Raw genomic sequence first — 15470 nt, forward strand, 5'->3', positions numbered from 1 at the left:
CAGCCAGGGGCCACCCCCAGCCACCCCCAGCCACCCCCAGCCACCGCCACCCAGCGCATGGGTGCACCCGCGCCCTGCTGTGACCCAGCGCCCCCACACCCCGACATCCCCCGCCCCAGCAGCCCACTGCCCGCAGCACTGCCAGGCCTGTGCTGACACCAGCGCTTGTGGTGAAACCGTGCACCCGTGGCAAAACCACCCGGCACCGAGATCAGGTCGGCGCCAACGCACCAGCACCCCTAGCCCCGAGCGTAGATCCCACCCCCCGCAGAAATGCACGGACCCCCAACACCCGCACTGACAGACACCCCAAAGCAGACACCCAGCACCCGCACAGGCACCCAAGCCCTGCACCAGCAGATACCCAACACCCGCACAGTCACCCAACACTGGCACCGGCACCCACCCAACACTTGACCAGGTACCGAACACCAACACTGGCACTGGCACCCAACACCAGCACTCACCACGGTACGGCAGACACCCAACACCCGCCCAGGCACCCCCCACCAGCAGGTTTCCAGCACCCTCCGGGATGCCCAACACCAGAACACCAACACCCACTGCGCACTGACCCCCAGCACCCCCAAACACGGCAGAGCTGCCCAATGCCGGCAGCACCCACGCCAGTGCTGACGGGGTATGCAGCACCATCAGAGACACCCAAAGCAGGAGACCCCACAGCCGCAGCAGCCATTGCCAGCGCAGGTGCCCAGCACCAGCCGTGACACCCCTGTCACCCTCGCAGGTGCCAGTGTCGGTGTCACCCAACGCACTCTCCACCGTGGCAGGCACCGACCATCGGCAAGGCACCGGCACAGCCGGCCACAGAGACGCCCAGCCGCCCTGGCAGCATGCATGGCAGGTGCTGTGGCGGTGGGGACACCCCGACGCCCAACTGTCCCCACCTCGGCGGCGGTGGTGGTGGCCAGTACTCACAGCATTGAGCTGCGGCAGCGGTCCCTCGGTACCCCCCGACATGGACGCCGGGGACAGGCGGCCACGCTGGGCTGGGAGGCGATGCAGGCACCCCACTGCCGACAGCACGGCGGCAGCACCAACACCCCGTGGCGCCGGTGGCAGGGTGGGGTGACAAGCCCTGTGACGGGGTGACGTGCCCGTGGGGCGGTGCGCCCGCCCCAACACCCGATCCCCACCTGCTGACGCAGACACCGAGCAGCCCCAGCACTGACCCACACTGCTCCATGCCCTGGCCGCCGCATCCGCACCACTGCATCCGCACCGCTGTGCCACAAGCCACCCGTCGATGGGACAGCCATGGGGACCACGCTCTGGGGACATGGCAGCCACCACAACCTCCCGACGCCGCCCTGGCCGCAGCACCTTGCCGTGCGACAACAGCCATGTGACAACACCCCACGCCATGGCCACAGCCACAACTACGCAACAGCCGCCACAGCGCAGCTGGACGCAGCACCGAGCCCAGCCGCGGCACCGGGCGGGCGGCAGGGTGCCCGTGGGTGGGCGATGCCCCATGCTGGCCTGGCTCACGGCACCCATGGTGCTTGGCTGGTGCCCAGCCGACGCGGCGGCTCCTGTGGCTCCTGGCTCTCCAGCCGCACCGGCCACGGACACCCGGGATGCTCAGCCCCCCGCAGCCCCCCCGCAACCCCCCCGCAGCCCCCGGAGTGGGGCTACCGCCTGCCCCGAACCCCGCTGTCCCCCCCCCGCTCCCTTCCCCCCCATCCCGGCTCATCCCCCTCACCCCGGGAGGCTCCAGCCCAGCGTGGGAACGGCCCCGGGACCCCACGGCCACTCGCGGCGGGATGAGCCCGGGGAGCCCGTTCCCTCCGCGGGGGGCACGGCCGGACGTCCCCGCCGCGACGCTCCGCCGGGCCGGGGCCGGGGGGGGCTCCCGGGGTCGGGGGACTCCGGGGGCTCCGGTGCCGTCGGGGCGGACACGGCGGGAAGGACACCCCCCCCCCGCGCCCCGGGACCCCCAGAGCCCCCCGGGCCCCCAGGCCCCCCGCCTCCCCGGCCCCCGGCCCCCCCGTACCTCCTGGGCCACCAGGCTGGAGATGCGGACGGCGCGGCGGACGCGGCCGCTCTTGCGATCGCCGTCGGGGCGGTCGCCGCTGTCGCGACGCGCCGGGGCCATGATCGCGCTCAGCGGGGGGAGCCCCGGGACGCGCCCCCGCCGCCCCCGGCCCGGCCCGGCCCCGAGCTGGCGGCAGATGGAGGGGGCGGGCGCCCCCCGAGCCCCCCCCGCCGCCGCCCGCCTCCGCCGGTCCCGCTCCCCGCCCGGCAGCCACCCCCCCGGCTCCAGCCTCTGCCACTCCCCGCGGGCCCGTCACGCCGCGGGGAGGGACCGGGAACACCCCCGCGGGGGAAACTGAGGCACGGGGGGGGTCCCTGGGGTCCCTGGCACCCGGCGTCCCGGCTGACAGCCCCTGCCCGCCCCGAGCCTGGCAGCTGCTGCCTGCAGCCCCCCTCAAGGGACCCCCGAGCCCCCGTGGGGACAGCCGCCCCGACGAGGAGGTGGCACAGCCCCGTCTGCTGCCAGATGGGGACGGGGACGGTGATGGGGACGAGCTGGCCGCGGGGGCTCCTTGGCCACCGCAGCAGCCCCGGGCTGATTCACGATACCGCCGGCTCCCGGTGTCCCTGGCTGCTGCCCAGCCCTGGCAGCGAGACCCCACTGCGCCTGCCCAACGCCTCTGCCTGCAGCCCCCGCAGCCCCCGGTGGGGGGGTGACCCCGGGGTGCGGCGTCCTCACCCGACGGGTGCCAGGGCTTGGCGGGACCTGCTCTGTCAAGTGGGGGCTTCCCCATGCACCCCCACTGGAGCAGCAGCTCCCACTGGTCCCCCCCCTCGCGGCCAGCGACACCGCGGGGCACCCACCAGCCCTGAGTGGGGCTGGGGCTCCCCAGAGATGGGCCCGGCTCAGCCCCTCGGCCTCCACCGCACCCATGGCAGGCAGGTGAGCCGGGCACAGGCTCCGCTGCCACGCCATGCCGGAGACCAGCTCCCGTCCGGGTCGGTCACGGCCAGCGCGGTGCCGGCAGCGCCCAACCCCAGCACCGTCCTGCCGTGCCGCGGGCAGGGGTCCCTGCCGGACCAGGCCGGGGGTCCCCAGTGCTGCCACGAGCCGCCGGGATGCCACAGCATCCATCACTGGCACCTCTGCTCCTCCCCGCGTGGCAGCAGGGCCTCGCGCCTCCCCAGCCGCGTCGCCCGGCACCAGCCGGGCCACGCCAGGCCCCGTCCCCATCCCCACCGGGCTGGCGCAGCACGGCTGGCCGGGGCCAGCCGGCAGGCCCGGGAGCGCGGTGACCTTGACGGGAGCTGCGGGAGCAGGCGGTGCGCGGGCTCCTTTGGCTGCCGTCACTGCGGATGATTCATGGTGCCGCTGCCTGGAAGCCCCGGCCCCCCCAGTGCCGCCGGCCCGGTGGCTCACCACGCCTGAGCCGGGGCTGCTCCACAACCCGCTCGCAGGGTCCTGAGCGCGGCGGCCACCCCCATGCGACCCGACGGCTGCTCACGCCTGCCCGCTCCCCGTGCCACGCCGGCACGCTGTCCACTACGCCGGCACCCGGTGTCCCCCGGCTCTGCCCCAGTCCAGCCACAGCAGGCGCATGCCGGGCAGTGGGTGCCTCGGCGGGGACCCCCATCCCGTCCCAGGGAGGAGATGGGTGCTCCCACCCCAGGGAGCCCAGCCCGGCCAGGGCACGGCCGAGCCCTCCGCCCCAGTGCCGTGGGGCAGGGCCAGCCCCAGGGAGGGCAGCCGTGTCCCCCCGTCTGCCGGGCACCGTGTGGCGATGGCGGTTTATGGGCAGGAGGGAGTGACCAAGGCTTGGTGCAGGCAGCTGCCTGCCTGCCTGCACAGCGGCAGCCGCCACAGCATCGGAATTAATTACACAGCAAAGGCAATCAGGATGCTTTGCTCGTTAGCGCGCTGGAGAGGAACAGGGAAGGCCAGCCGGCGCGTTGCACGGGGTGGGGAGAGGGGTTTGGGGGGGGCCCAGCCCTGTGCCTGTGGGGCTGGGGTCCCCCACCCCGCGAGGGTCCCATGGTGGCTCTGGCACCCGGCAAGGGGAGCGGGGCTGGGCGCCCACCCCAGCGCTCCCGGGAGAGGAGCCCCAGCAGCAGGGCCAGGAGCTCCCCATGGGAGCGGGGGGGGTCCCAAACGGGGTGAGCAGACGTGGGGCGGGGGCGGGGGGGGGGGCCGGGGCTGCTCGGGGATCGGGAGTGCAGGCAGCTGCACCCAGGCAGCTCCATCCCCTGCCAGCTGCCAGGGTCCCCGGGGAGAAGTGAGAGCGGGGGCTGCCCCGAGGGGCTTGGGGACAAGGCAGAGGGGACGGGGAGACTCCCCGTCCCCTCTGCCTTGTCCCCAAGCCCCCCAGTGCAGCCCTTCCAGCGGGGACAGATGGGGGTCCCAGGAGCCCACCGACCCCCGGCAGTTTTCAGCTCATTAGCGGGAGCCAGAATCAGGGTGTAATTAAGCAGCAGCCGCTGCCTGCTCCCTGCAGCCAGATGGCAGTTACACAACGTGCCAAGGATTAGCCGCCACCGCCAGCCCCCCGGCACCCCGGGCACGGTGAGCCGCGGCAAGCTGGCGGCACGGGGCAGCCTGCCACGACACCAGGGCTTGTGCCCACGCCGGGACGGAGCCAGGGCCATGGGATGCCCCAGTCCAGGGGGTGCCTGCCCCGTGCTCCCTGCTGGGAACCCGCCGGGGACCCTGCGTGCCGTGCGGGGTCTGTCCCAGCCACGTGCCACCCCACCACGGCGCCCATCCCCACGCCCTGGTACCGGGAGCACCACGGCCGGGACCACCCCGGCAAATCTCCCCGAGGGGAGTGAAGGGACCCCCCCGATCCCACGGGGTGGGGGACAACAGCCACCCGGCACAGCCAGCGGCAGCCCGCACCTCACACCCGCCCCGGTGTGCCCTGCTCGAGCCGGCCCCTCCAGCACCCCGCCGGGCAGGGGCACCTGGGGACCCAGCCATGCCCCCAGCACCCTCCTGCAGCCCCCAGCACCCTCCTGCAGCCCCCAGCACCTCACAGCACCTCCCTGCACACTCCAGCATCGCCCTGGCAAGCTCCAAGCATCATCCTCTGAGCTCCAGCACCTCCCTGCGAGCTCCAGTGTCATCCTGCGAGCTCCGGCATGGCCCTGCGAGCTCTGGCATCATCCTGCGAGCTCCAGCATCGCCCTGCGAGCTCCGGCATGGCCCTGCCAGCTCTGGCATCATCCTGCGAGCTCTGGCATCCTGCAAGCTCCAGCACCTCCCTGCACACTCCAGCATCATCCCGCGAGCTCCAGCATCGCCCTGCGAGCCCCAAGCATCATCCTGTGAGCTCTGGCACCATCCTGCACGCTCCAGCATCGCCCTGCGAGCTCTGGCAGCCAGCTGCCGTGCAGAGCATCCTCCGGGCTCTGGCCGTGCCCTGAGCAGCACCCGGCTACCTCCGCACCGCTCAGCCACCTCCGCACCGCCCAGCCACCTCCGCACCGCCCGGCCATCTCTGCACTGCCCGGCCACCTCCGGCAGCGTGGCGGGCGCCCGCGGGCTCACCTGGGTGACCTTCTCGGTGACGTTGTGGGTGCGGTCCTTCAGCTTGGTGGGGGCGATGATCTCCTTCTCGCCGGGCGGCGCGGCCAGGAAGGCGTCCGCCTTGAAGTCCACGAAGTTGAGGGTGATCTGGGGGATCTTGCTGATGGCCCGGTAGCGCATCAGGTCCGAGTCGGAGGTGGAGTTCAGCAGGGCGCTCCGGACGTTGTTCATGGCCCCTGGGCGGGGGGACCGTCACCACGGGGGGGGCCACGGCCCCGCTGTCCCCCAGGGTGGGTGTCCCATGGCAGGCGAGGGGAGCGGGGAGCCCCGGGGCGGGGAGGCCCCCCCAGCCAGGTGCTGCAGGACCGCGACCCGACAGCTTGCTATCGTTTACCGTTAATATAATTATTTTTGCCTTCCCTAATGCGCTTAGCGGGATCGGGGGTTAACGAGGTAATTGCTGCCTGCTCCGGCGCTGCCAAGGGACTGGAGGCTGCGGCAGGGGGGGCTGGGCGCTGCCGGGGGGGCGGGGGACTGCGGGATGGGCTGGGGGGGGCGTGAGCCCCCCATCTGGGATGGGCTGGGGGGGGGGTGCGTGGCCCCCAGCCCCGCACGGTGTAGCTGGGCAGGGGGTGAGCACTGGGCAGCCGAGCAGAGCAGCCACACCGGGGCAGCCGCGGGTTCCCCGCCAGGCGTAGGGGGCTCAGTGCCATGCGGGGGGCTCAGGGCTGCCCCAGCCCACCCCACACTGGGTTGGGGGGGGCCCAGCAGGCACCAGAGCCGCTGGCAGTGCGGAGCATTACAGCCATGAGGAGCTGTAACCCGCAGTGACGGGTGCTACCGCGGCCCCGTGCCGGCACCGCCGTCAAGCCGCCAGCAGCTCCCTCCGCTGCAGCTGACAGCTGCCCCGGTGACCGGCATGCCAGGAGACGGCCCTGGCCCTAACGAGCTGCCAGCATTAGTGCTTCACCCCACGGCCGCACGAGAAGCTGCGGGTGCCGGCACTGGCGCGTGCAAAGCCCGCGGTGCGCCGGCGGCGCCATACCGGTGCTGGAGCCACGGTGCATGCTGGCGCCGGTGCTGGCGTGGCGGTTGTGGCAGCGCTTGTCGCCCTCGCCCTTCATGGTCTCGATGTCGTCGACGGAGGAGGCGCGGCGCACGCTGTGGACGCTCTCGCGGGAGCGGCTCCGCGCCAGGCTGCAGTTGGAGAAGGCGGCGTGCAGGGCCAGGCGGTCGGCGCGCGGCGAGGAGTGGGTGACGGGTGGTTCAGGGGGGCCGTCCCCCATCAGCGCCGCCTGGTCCTCGGGCTGGGCCCCCCCCGGGCAGCTGGGCTCCAGCGAGGAGGTGGCCTCCTCGGGGCCGGACTCGCTGCTCTGCTTGGAGAAGTCCACGACGACGGCATCGGGCGGCTCCTGCGGCAGCGACTGCTTGCTGCCCGCCAGCGCCAGCAGCGCCGGCAGCTTCAGCCTGAAGGACTTGCTGCGCCCTGGACGGAGGAAGGGGTAGGGTCAGGGGGCGCTCGCCAAACCCACCCGTGGGTGCTGCCCACCGGCAGCCAGGGCACCCACGGCCCTTGCCACGTGCCGTGCAGCGCGGTGTTTTTGGCAGGGCCCGGCACCCGGGATGCAGGGTCTGCAGGAACGGGGGTCCCAGCAGCCCCAGTGCTGCACCCAGCGCAGTGGTGCCGGCACAAGACCCCCCAGCCGTGCCCCGGGCCCCGGCACCGGCCCTACCTGCAGGGAACCAGTTGGCGGGGGTGACCCAGTGGTTGGTGTCCTTGTCGGGCGAGCCCGGGCGCTCCTTCTCCATCACCACCTCGAAGTTCAGGATGAACATGATGACAGCCCCATCCTCGTTCTTCACCGGCACCACGTCCACCAGGCACAGGAAGCAGCTGCCTGCAGGGGGGGGCTCAGCACCGCGGCGGCACAGCCCCCCATCCCTGCTGGGCACCCCCTCCTGCCCCCCACCCTGCGCTGGGCACCCCCTCCTGCCCCCACCCTGCCGGGGGGGGGGAGGGGGGGAAGGAACTTGCTGACTCAGCAGGGTGCCAGCCCCACTGCAGCTGCATCATGGGGGGAAACTGAGGCACGAGAGGGTGGGAGGGGCCCCATTTCGCTAGTGCGCCCCAAAATGCCCTGGAGACCATGCGGGGCGGGCGGGGGCCGTGGGGGGGCAGCGCTGGGGGCAGTCAGGGTGCCGGGCCAGGCTTAAGCTGCTCAGGACTCGTTAACAGCTGCAGCGTTAATCCTGCTGCTGCAGCTGGGAGCTCAGCTGGGCCGGGGGGGGCGCGGGGGGCAGCCCGGGGTAACCTCTCCTGCCTGGGGATGGGGCAGCATCCTGCGCCCCCCCAGCGCCCTGCCGTGGGGTCGGCCGGAGCCAGCGCCCCACGCAGCACCCCCAGCCCCTCGCCGGCACCCGCAATGGCGCAGCAGGACATGCGACGGGGGAACAAGTGCGTGACGCCGGGGCGCTGGATCATCCCCACGCTGCCCCCCTGCACCGCAGCCCCCGCTGCACCCCCGGCATGGCGTCCCCCCCGCTGGCAGCGGGCCCGGCAGCCTGCGCTGGGGAGCCCGGCACGGCGGCCGCCAGCTGGCACCGGCACCGGCACCGTCCCCAATCCCGCATGGGGAATCCCTGCCCGCACGTGGGGCTGCGGGCAGGGGGCCAGTGGCGCAGGAGGCGCCCGGCACGGCACAGCGCGGCATGGCACGGCACGGCGCGGCACGGCACGGCGTGGCACGGCACGGCGCGGCATGGCACGGCACGCCACGGGCTGTAGCGGGGTCCCCGGCCGGGCCACCCGCCGCGAGGGGATTAGCGGCACCGACACATGGCCGCCCCACGCCGCCGGCAGCTTTGCTTCATCCTCGCCCACCCGGCGCCCGGCTCCCACGGGAAATCCTAATCCCCCTGATCCCCCCGGGCTGCCGGGACACGCGCCAGCGCCGGCCCCCGGCCCTCCCGCCCGCGGCTGCGCCATCCCGCTGCCGCTGGGATCCGGCCGTGGGGCAGGGGCTGCGGCGGGACCCCCGCGCCGGGCACATGCAGACCTCACCTTGCTGCCGGCGGGGCCTCGGGGCGGGGGGACAGGGTCCCACAGCCCCCACCCCACGCGCCCCCGGGGCTGCAGGCACGCGGACCCCCGCCCCACTCGGGCCGGGGGGTGCGGGGGGGCCCCAGGTCTGGCCGTAGCCTCGGCCGCCCCGGGTCGCCGAGGGGACCCCCCCGGTGCGGCCCCCCCCAGCCGCCCCCCCGGCCCCGCCGCCGAGCTCAGGGGCTGCGGCCCTTGGCACCGCTGCCGCCGCGCCGGCTTTATGCCTAAATATGGCTGCGGGCAGCAGCCGCCGGCGCCGCGGGACGGCCACGCCACGCCACGCCACGCACCCCGGGGTCCCGGTCCGGCCCCTGCAGCCGCCGTCCAGCCCCGGCCCCGGCCACCCCCCGCCACTGTCACCGCCGGGCTGCCACCCGTGGGGCCGGGAAATGGGGCGCGGGGCCTTGGGGAGCTGCGGGGACAGGGCTGTTTTGGGGTGCAGCAGGGATGGGGGATGCCCTGGAGGGGTGCGGGGCTCGGGGCACCAAAACACTGCACCAAATACCCGTAGCACGGTACCGGCCTGGGGGAGAGGCGGGGGCTGCGCTGAGCCCCCCACCCCGCACAGCGTCCCCCTGCGCCCCACTCGTCACCCCACACCCTGTCCCCCTCCCCTGGCCGTGCCAACAGGCCCCGCGCCAGGGGCTGCACCAACTGGCTGCCCCCCCCCAGCAGGACTGCGGGCTCCTGCACCCCCCCCGGCACCCCCGGGCTCGGGGACCCCGGCCACGAGTGATGGGGACCAAATGTGCCCCGCGGGGGAGTAGGGGGGCTGGGGGGCTGCACGGGGCCGGCAGGCAGCCCCCCTGCACCCTGCACCCCAAATGCACCCACACACCTCCAGACCTGCGCCCCAAACCCACCCACACCCCCTCTCCCTGCCCCCCACACGCACGCGCACCCCACACGCTCCATCCCCGCACCCCCACCCTGCACCCCCCGTCCCGGGGCTGCGCTGCTCCCCGCGACCGCCAGGAGGCAGCACCGGGACCACCCCACCCCCACTCTGCACCCCACCCTGCCCCCCCGCGCACCCCACCCCCACCCTGCACTGCGCTGTGCGCCCTGCGCCGTGCATCCCACAGCGTGCACCCACCCTGCACCCCCACATCGTGCACCACAGGCTGCGCCACGCTGTGCACCCCCACAGCCTGCACCCCGCCCTGCACCCCAGTCTGCACCCTGCACCCCCACACCCTGCACCCCATACTGCACCCTGCACCCCCACATCCTGCACCCCCACACCCTGCACCCCCCGCGCGCACCCTACCCGCAACCCTGCACTGCGCTGTGCACCCTGAGCTGTGCACCCTGAGCTGTGCACCCCGAGCTGTGCACCCCACAGTGTGCATCCACCCTGCACCCCCACATCGTGCACCACAGGCTGCGTCACGCTGTGCACCCTCACATCCTGCACCCCGCCCTGCACCCTGCACCCCCACCCCTGCACCCCAGACTGCACCCTGCACCCCCACCCCTGCACTGTGCACCCCCACACCCTGCACCACGCTGTGCGCCCTGCACCCCCACGCCCTGCACCCTGCAGCATGTTGTGCACCACACACAGTGCCACGCAGCGCACCCAGTGCTGTGTGCTCCCACACCTTGAACCCCCACACTGCGCGCCTCACCCTGCACCCCCACACCCTGCAGCCTGCACTGCGTCCTGCACCCCCACACCCTGCACTCATCCTGCACCCTGCACCCCCACCCCTGCACCCCACACAGCACCGTGCACCCCACAGCACAGCTTAGACCGCACCGTGCACCCCTCCCTGCTGCTGCACAGCCCCCACTGTGTTGTGGGGACCCCCTCGCTCCGCATCCCGGTGCTGTGACCCCAGGATCGGCCGGGCACCCCAGACACGTCACCGCTCCCCCACGCTAACCCCGCCGGGATCCCCGTTGCACGCTGCCCCAGGCACGGGGTCCCCGCAGGACCCCCCCGCCCCCAGGACACCCCATGCCGGCGTTGGCACACTGCCCGTCACCCCCACAGGGCCGAGACCGCCGGTGCCCGGCCTGGCTCCCGCACCGCAGCGAGGGCGCAACCTTGCCCGGGCAGCCCCGGCAGCACCCGCGGGAGCTGACGAGTCCCGATGCTCCCCGCCAGCTCTCCCAGCCTGCGGCCGCCGAGGTGCCAGCGCGGTGCCAGCGCGGTGCCCACGGTGGGGCTCGGCCGGGCCGGCAGAGCCCCACTGGCGCAGGGGGAGCGCCTGCACCCCGACGTGCCAGCTCGTGCCGGGCAGGCGGGGTCTGGGGGCTTGATCCAGCTCCTTCGCGCCCTCCGCCCGGCTCCCGGCCCGTGCCGACAGCCGGGGACACGCGCTGCAGCAGCCGGCCCCGGGTCACCCCAAAGGCCATCGGTGCTGTTGGGGGGTCTCTGCCCGGGCACCGCCGGGCTCCAGCCCCCTCCCCGCCGCAGACGCGATGCAGCACCACGGCGGCTGCCCTGGCGAGCCCAAGGCCATCCCTGCAGGGACGTGGCTCCCCCGCGGCTGCTGCGACCTTCCGGCGTCCCCGGCAGCGCCAGGGCTGTATAAACAACGTCGCTCAAAACTAATGGTTGCAGCAGCGGCTGGCGACGCGGCGGGGCCCAGCCGGCTCCCGCGGCACGGCACTGCCGCACACGGCACAACTGCAGCCCGAGGCCGTGCCAGGACAGGCCGGCCGGGTGCTGCGGCAGGGGCTCGGTGGTGGGGGGCTGCTGGGGTGGGGGAGCGGGGTTCAGTGCCGCAGCACGACCACGAGGGGACCGACGGGGCGCGCGATGGCAGCCATGCCGGGGACGTGCCAGGGTTGACAGGGCCCAGCCGTGAGGATGGAGCCGGTGGCGGCAGGGTCCTGCCCCGCGGCGGCTGGGGGGTCTGGGTGCTCGGGGTCCCCAGGCGCAGTGAGAGGCCAGGTACAGGGCAGCAGGTGGGACCCCTGGGGTCCCCTGGGGACCCCTCCTCCCGAGCGGCCCCCCGACCCCACGACTGCTCTCGCAGCACAGCTGGCAGCCCCCCCCGTGCCAGCTCTGCAGTGGCAGGCGGCATGGGTGCTGTGGCACACTGCTGGCACAGAGCTGTGCCCAGTGGGGAGAGGGGACGCCCACGAGCGGCAGCACCACAGCCCTGGCAGCGCCAGCAGCCAGGACCCACCGCAACAGCCCCCCGGACACAGGGCGGATCTGTGGGTACAGGACAACCCCATATCCCGGGGGTCGGACACCGCCGGGGGTCTCCCGCTGCCTCCAACGCTGCTCCTCCCCACTCCCCTGCCCCACGGGCGAGGGCAGCCGGGTCCCCGCTGAGCCCCCCTCTCGGCCCCGCCACCCCGGGGAGGTCCCGGCCGCGGCAGGGATGGGTTAAGGAGCAGCTCCCCGGCCACCGCACGCACCCGCTGCCGCTGCTGCTGCTGCCTATAAATATCCCATCGGAAACACCGCACTCCCCAGGGATGTGGCGCGGGCAGCACTGCTGCAGCACCAGCCGCCCCCGCCGGCACCCGCTGCCACACGCCCCGGGGTGCCCCCGCCGGCCAGCGGGCAGGGGAAGCCCCATGCCCGCGCCAGGGCCCGGGGCAGCAGGACGGAGCTGCCCCCCCAGGCCAGCCCTGCCCCCTGGGGCAGAGCCAGGCCCCAGGCTGGGGACCCCCCCCGTCACCCCCGGGTCCCCCCACCCTACCTCCCCACGGGTCCCACAGCGGAGCACCCCAGGGGCATGCGCAGCCCCGGCACCCCCGGGGTCCCCCCTGGGCTCCCCCCCAGAGGAGCTGCCGGCTCAGCTCGCCTGCGCCGACGCTGCCCAGAGCCGGGGCCGGAGACACGGGGCACGGGCAGGCGGGCGGGAGCCGGCCGCGGAGGCTGCCTGGGAGCACGGCGGCCGCGGGGATCCCAGCAAGGGCCCGGGCAGGACCACGAGTCCCGTCCCCGTCTGGCACACGCCAGCCAGCAAGCGATGAGCCGGGCAATTAGCGCAGCCCTGACGAGGACTCATCAAGTGCTGCCCGAGCGGGGCTGCCCGCGCTGCCGGGAGGGAGCAGCCACGTGCTGCCTGCGCCCTGACAGCCCCGGGCACCGCGCAGGAGTCCAAAGTGCACTGGCACCAGATGCGCCCACCTCGCTGCCGCGGCCCCGGCTTCAGCTGTGCCAGGCACCGTGGCGCCCGGCTGCCCGGGCAGCACTGCAGAGCCGCAGCCAGCCGTGGCAGGACAGGGCCAGGGCAGGGAGCGGGGTCTCCCCCCACGCTCCCCCACCCCAGAGCAGCCCCAGCCGGGCCCCCCGGCACCCCGTGCCCCAGAGGCCAGGCAGCAGTGGGGAGCCAAAGTCGACGCAGCTCCACGTGGCGGCTGCCGGCAGAGCCGGCACGGGGCCGGCAGCTGGGAACCAGCTTTGTTTACTCTGCGCGCCGGAACCGGGGCCGGGTGCCGAGAGCCGGAGACAGCTGCCGCGAGAGCTGGGACACCTGGCACAGGCACCGGTGGGGCCACAGCGTGGGGCAGCCCCGGCAGCACCAACGCCGGGCTGCCGGCACCGGCCCCAGCCCGGGCACCGCGGGGCCCAGCAACACCTGCTGGCACAGTCACCCGGCGCAGGGACCCCCAGGACCGGCAGCGCTGGAGCGAGGCAGGGGGTGCAGCACGGCCCCGGTGCCCAGCCTGGCCGGTGACCCCCACACGCACCCCCGCTGGGATGGCGGCACCGCGGCGCTTGACGCAGGCTCAAGCCCCGTGGCCCCCACGGCTTGCTCCGGGGCTGGTCACAGCGCAGCGCCCGCGTCCCGCGCAGCCATGGGGCGGCTGTGGGGCAGTCGGACCCACCCAGGAGCCGGCCCAGGCCAGCGAAGCCACGCGGCACAGCAAGGGCAGGGCAGGACGGGGGCTGCCCCCCCTCCCTGGCACTCAGACAGCGCTGCCCCGAATTGCACCCCCCTACCACTCCCCATGTCCTTCCTCTGGGGCTGCGCGGTGCCCCCACACCCCACACCAGGCCCCCGCTGCAGTCCGCTGCGGCGGGTCACAGCACGCTGCTTCCACCCCATGGCCCCAGCCCCACGGCACGTGGCTTCCCAGCACCCCAACCAGCGGCCCCCAGCACCATTGCCCTGCTGGGAGCCATCGCGGCAGCCGGGGAGCGCTGTGGACCCCCAGCGGTGCCGATGCTGGTGGAGCAGGACAAACCCCCATCCCCGTGGCCAGACGTGCTGCCCCGGCGCTGCCCCTTGGCATGCAGGCACCAGCCGCTGGTGCCAGGCTCCTGCCCGTGCCAGCACCATGTGCCACCCACGGCGCGGTGAGGCCCGGCACGGCTGATGGATGGGCACGGCGTGGCCGCCCGCCTCAGCGGGCCGTTAACTCAAGGGTCTGTCTGCCCGTGACGGACGGCCGCCTTCAGCCCCGCGCAAATAACCGTCAATCTCCGCCGGCCGCGGCGGCGCGGGGTCCCTACCGTCCTTGCGGTAGAAGCAGATCTCCACCTTGCGCTCCTCAGCGCCCAGCAGCGCCTGGGCGATCTGGGCGGCGGCGCCGCGCTGGGTGCGCGGCCCGTGGAGGAAGTCGCAGGTGCTCGGCTTCTGCATCACCTCCGCCCGCGAGTACCCGCACAGCTGGCAGAAGCCGTCGTTGCAGTAGATCACCGCGCAGTTCTCCACCCGGGCGTTGGCGATGATGAACTTGCGGCCTGGGGGAGAGGGGAGGGTCAGCCCCGTGCCCCCCCAGCCCGGCGCCCCACGAGGAGGCTTCGCTCCGTCCGTCGCCCATCTGTCCGTCCATCCGTCTGTCCATCCATCCATCCATCCATCCGTCCGTGGCTCCGGGCTCCCAGTGACCAAATGCCCCACAAGCCGCCCGCTCGCTCCCCCAGGACCCCCCTCAAGCCGCCAGCACCACCACCAGCGCAGGAACCCCACTGCCGCAGGCCCCCGGGGAGCAGCGCCGCAGCCCGAGGGCAGAAGCTCAGCCAGGCCGGACCAGCCCTCCCCAAGGCACGACGCTGCCGCGGCACCCCCGGCACGCGGCCTGTCCCCCGGCGCGGTGACACCCATGGGGTGGCATCGCCCCCGTGCTGCTCCTCCGTCCCCACCGGTGATGCTCCGGGCCTCACCCCAGAAAGGCGCCGGGACCCCCGGCACAGGGAAAACGGCGTCTCCCTGCCAAAACCCGCTGCCGGGCACCTGCCGCTGCCCAGCGCGGCGGGTCGGGAGGCCACGGGCTGGCCGGGATCCCCGTCCGGCCACGCAACGCCCGCGGCGCCTGGGCCGGCAGTGGAGGCTCCATCGCCGCCGGCACTCGGCAACCCTCGGGCACCGGGGGGACTCCACCGCACCCCGGCACCCCAGCCCTGGGGACGGGGGCTCGCGGGCGCCGGGGCAGGCGGTGACACCACCCGGCTGCGCTTGTCACCTGCACCCCAAACCCGCCCGGGGCCACACGCGCCCCCGGCCCCGGCCCCCGGCGCCCCCGGCCCCGGCCCCACTCACTTTGCCCCTCGAACTTGCGGATGATGGTGTCCAGGAAGGTGTTCTGGGGGGCGACGTGCCCCCGCCGCACCGGCATGCTGCCGGGCCCATGGGCAGCGCCGCCGCCCGCTCCGCTCCGCCGGGCCCCGGGGGGGGCGGCCCCGCGCCGCGGGGGGTCCCGCTGCCCTTGAGCCAAGGACGGCGCCGGCGGGGCGGCTCCGGCGGGGGGGCGCGGCCCGGCGCGGCTCGGCCCCGGGGGCGGCGGCGGGATGCGGGGCGGGCGCGCAGGGGTTAAGGCTGGGCCCTCCCCCGCCCGGTGCCCGCCGGTCCCGGACCCTGCCCGCCCGGTGCGGTGCCGGTGCCGTGCAGGTGCGGTGCCGGTACCGGTGCGGGTGCGGTGCAGGTACCG

At 74.4% G+C, this 15470-nt stretch overlaps 1 protein-coding gene across 1 annotated transcript in view; it reads right to left on the reverse strand.

Moving 5' to 3' along the window:
• Positions 1 to 15158, reverse strand: part of KCNH2 (potassium voltage-gated channel subfamily H member 2) — a 28609-nt gene extending 13451 nt beyond the window's left edge. The window contains exons 1-5 of the mRNA XM_075144448.1: positions 15083 to 15158; positions 14053 to 14283; positions 7255 to 7419; positions 6567 to 7007; positions 5543 to 5757 (exon numbers count right to left, since the gene is read on the reverse strand). Of these exons, the coding sequence (XP_075000549.1) occupies positions 5543 to 5757; positions 6567 to 7007; positions 7255 to 7419; positions 14053 to 14283; positions 15083 to 15158 (1128 nt within the window). The remainder of the gene's footprint in view (positions 1 to 5542; positions 5758 to 6566; positions 7008 to 7254; positions 7420 to 14052; positions 14284 to 15082) is intronic.
• Between the last annotated feature and the right edge of the window lie 312 nt (positions 15159 to 15470).

Source organism: Calonectris borealis, chromosome 2, assembly GCF_964195595.1.
Source record: "Calonectris borealis chromosome 2, bCalBor7.hap1.2, whole genome shotgun sequence".
NCBI classification, from domain to species: Eukaryota; Metazoa; Chordata; class Aves; order Procellariiformes; family Procellariidae; genus Calonectris; species Calonectris borealis.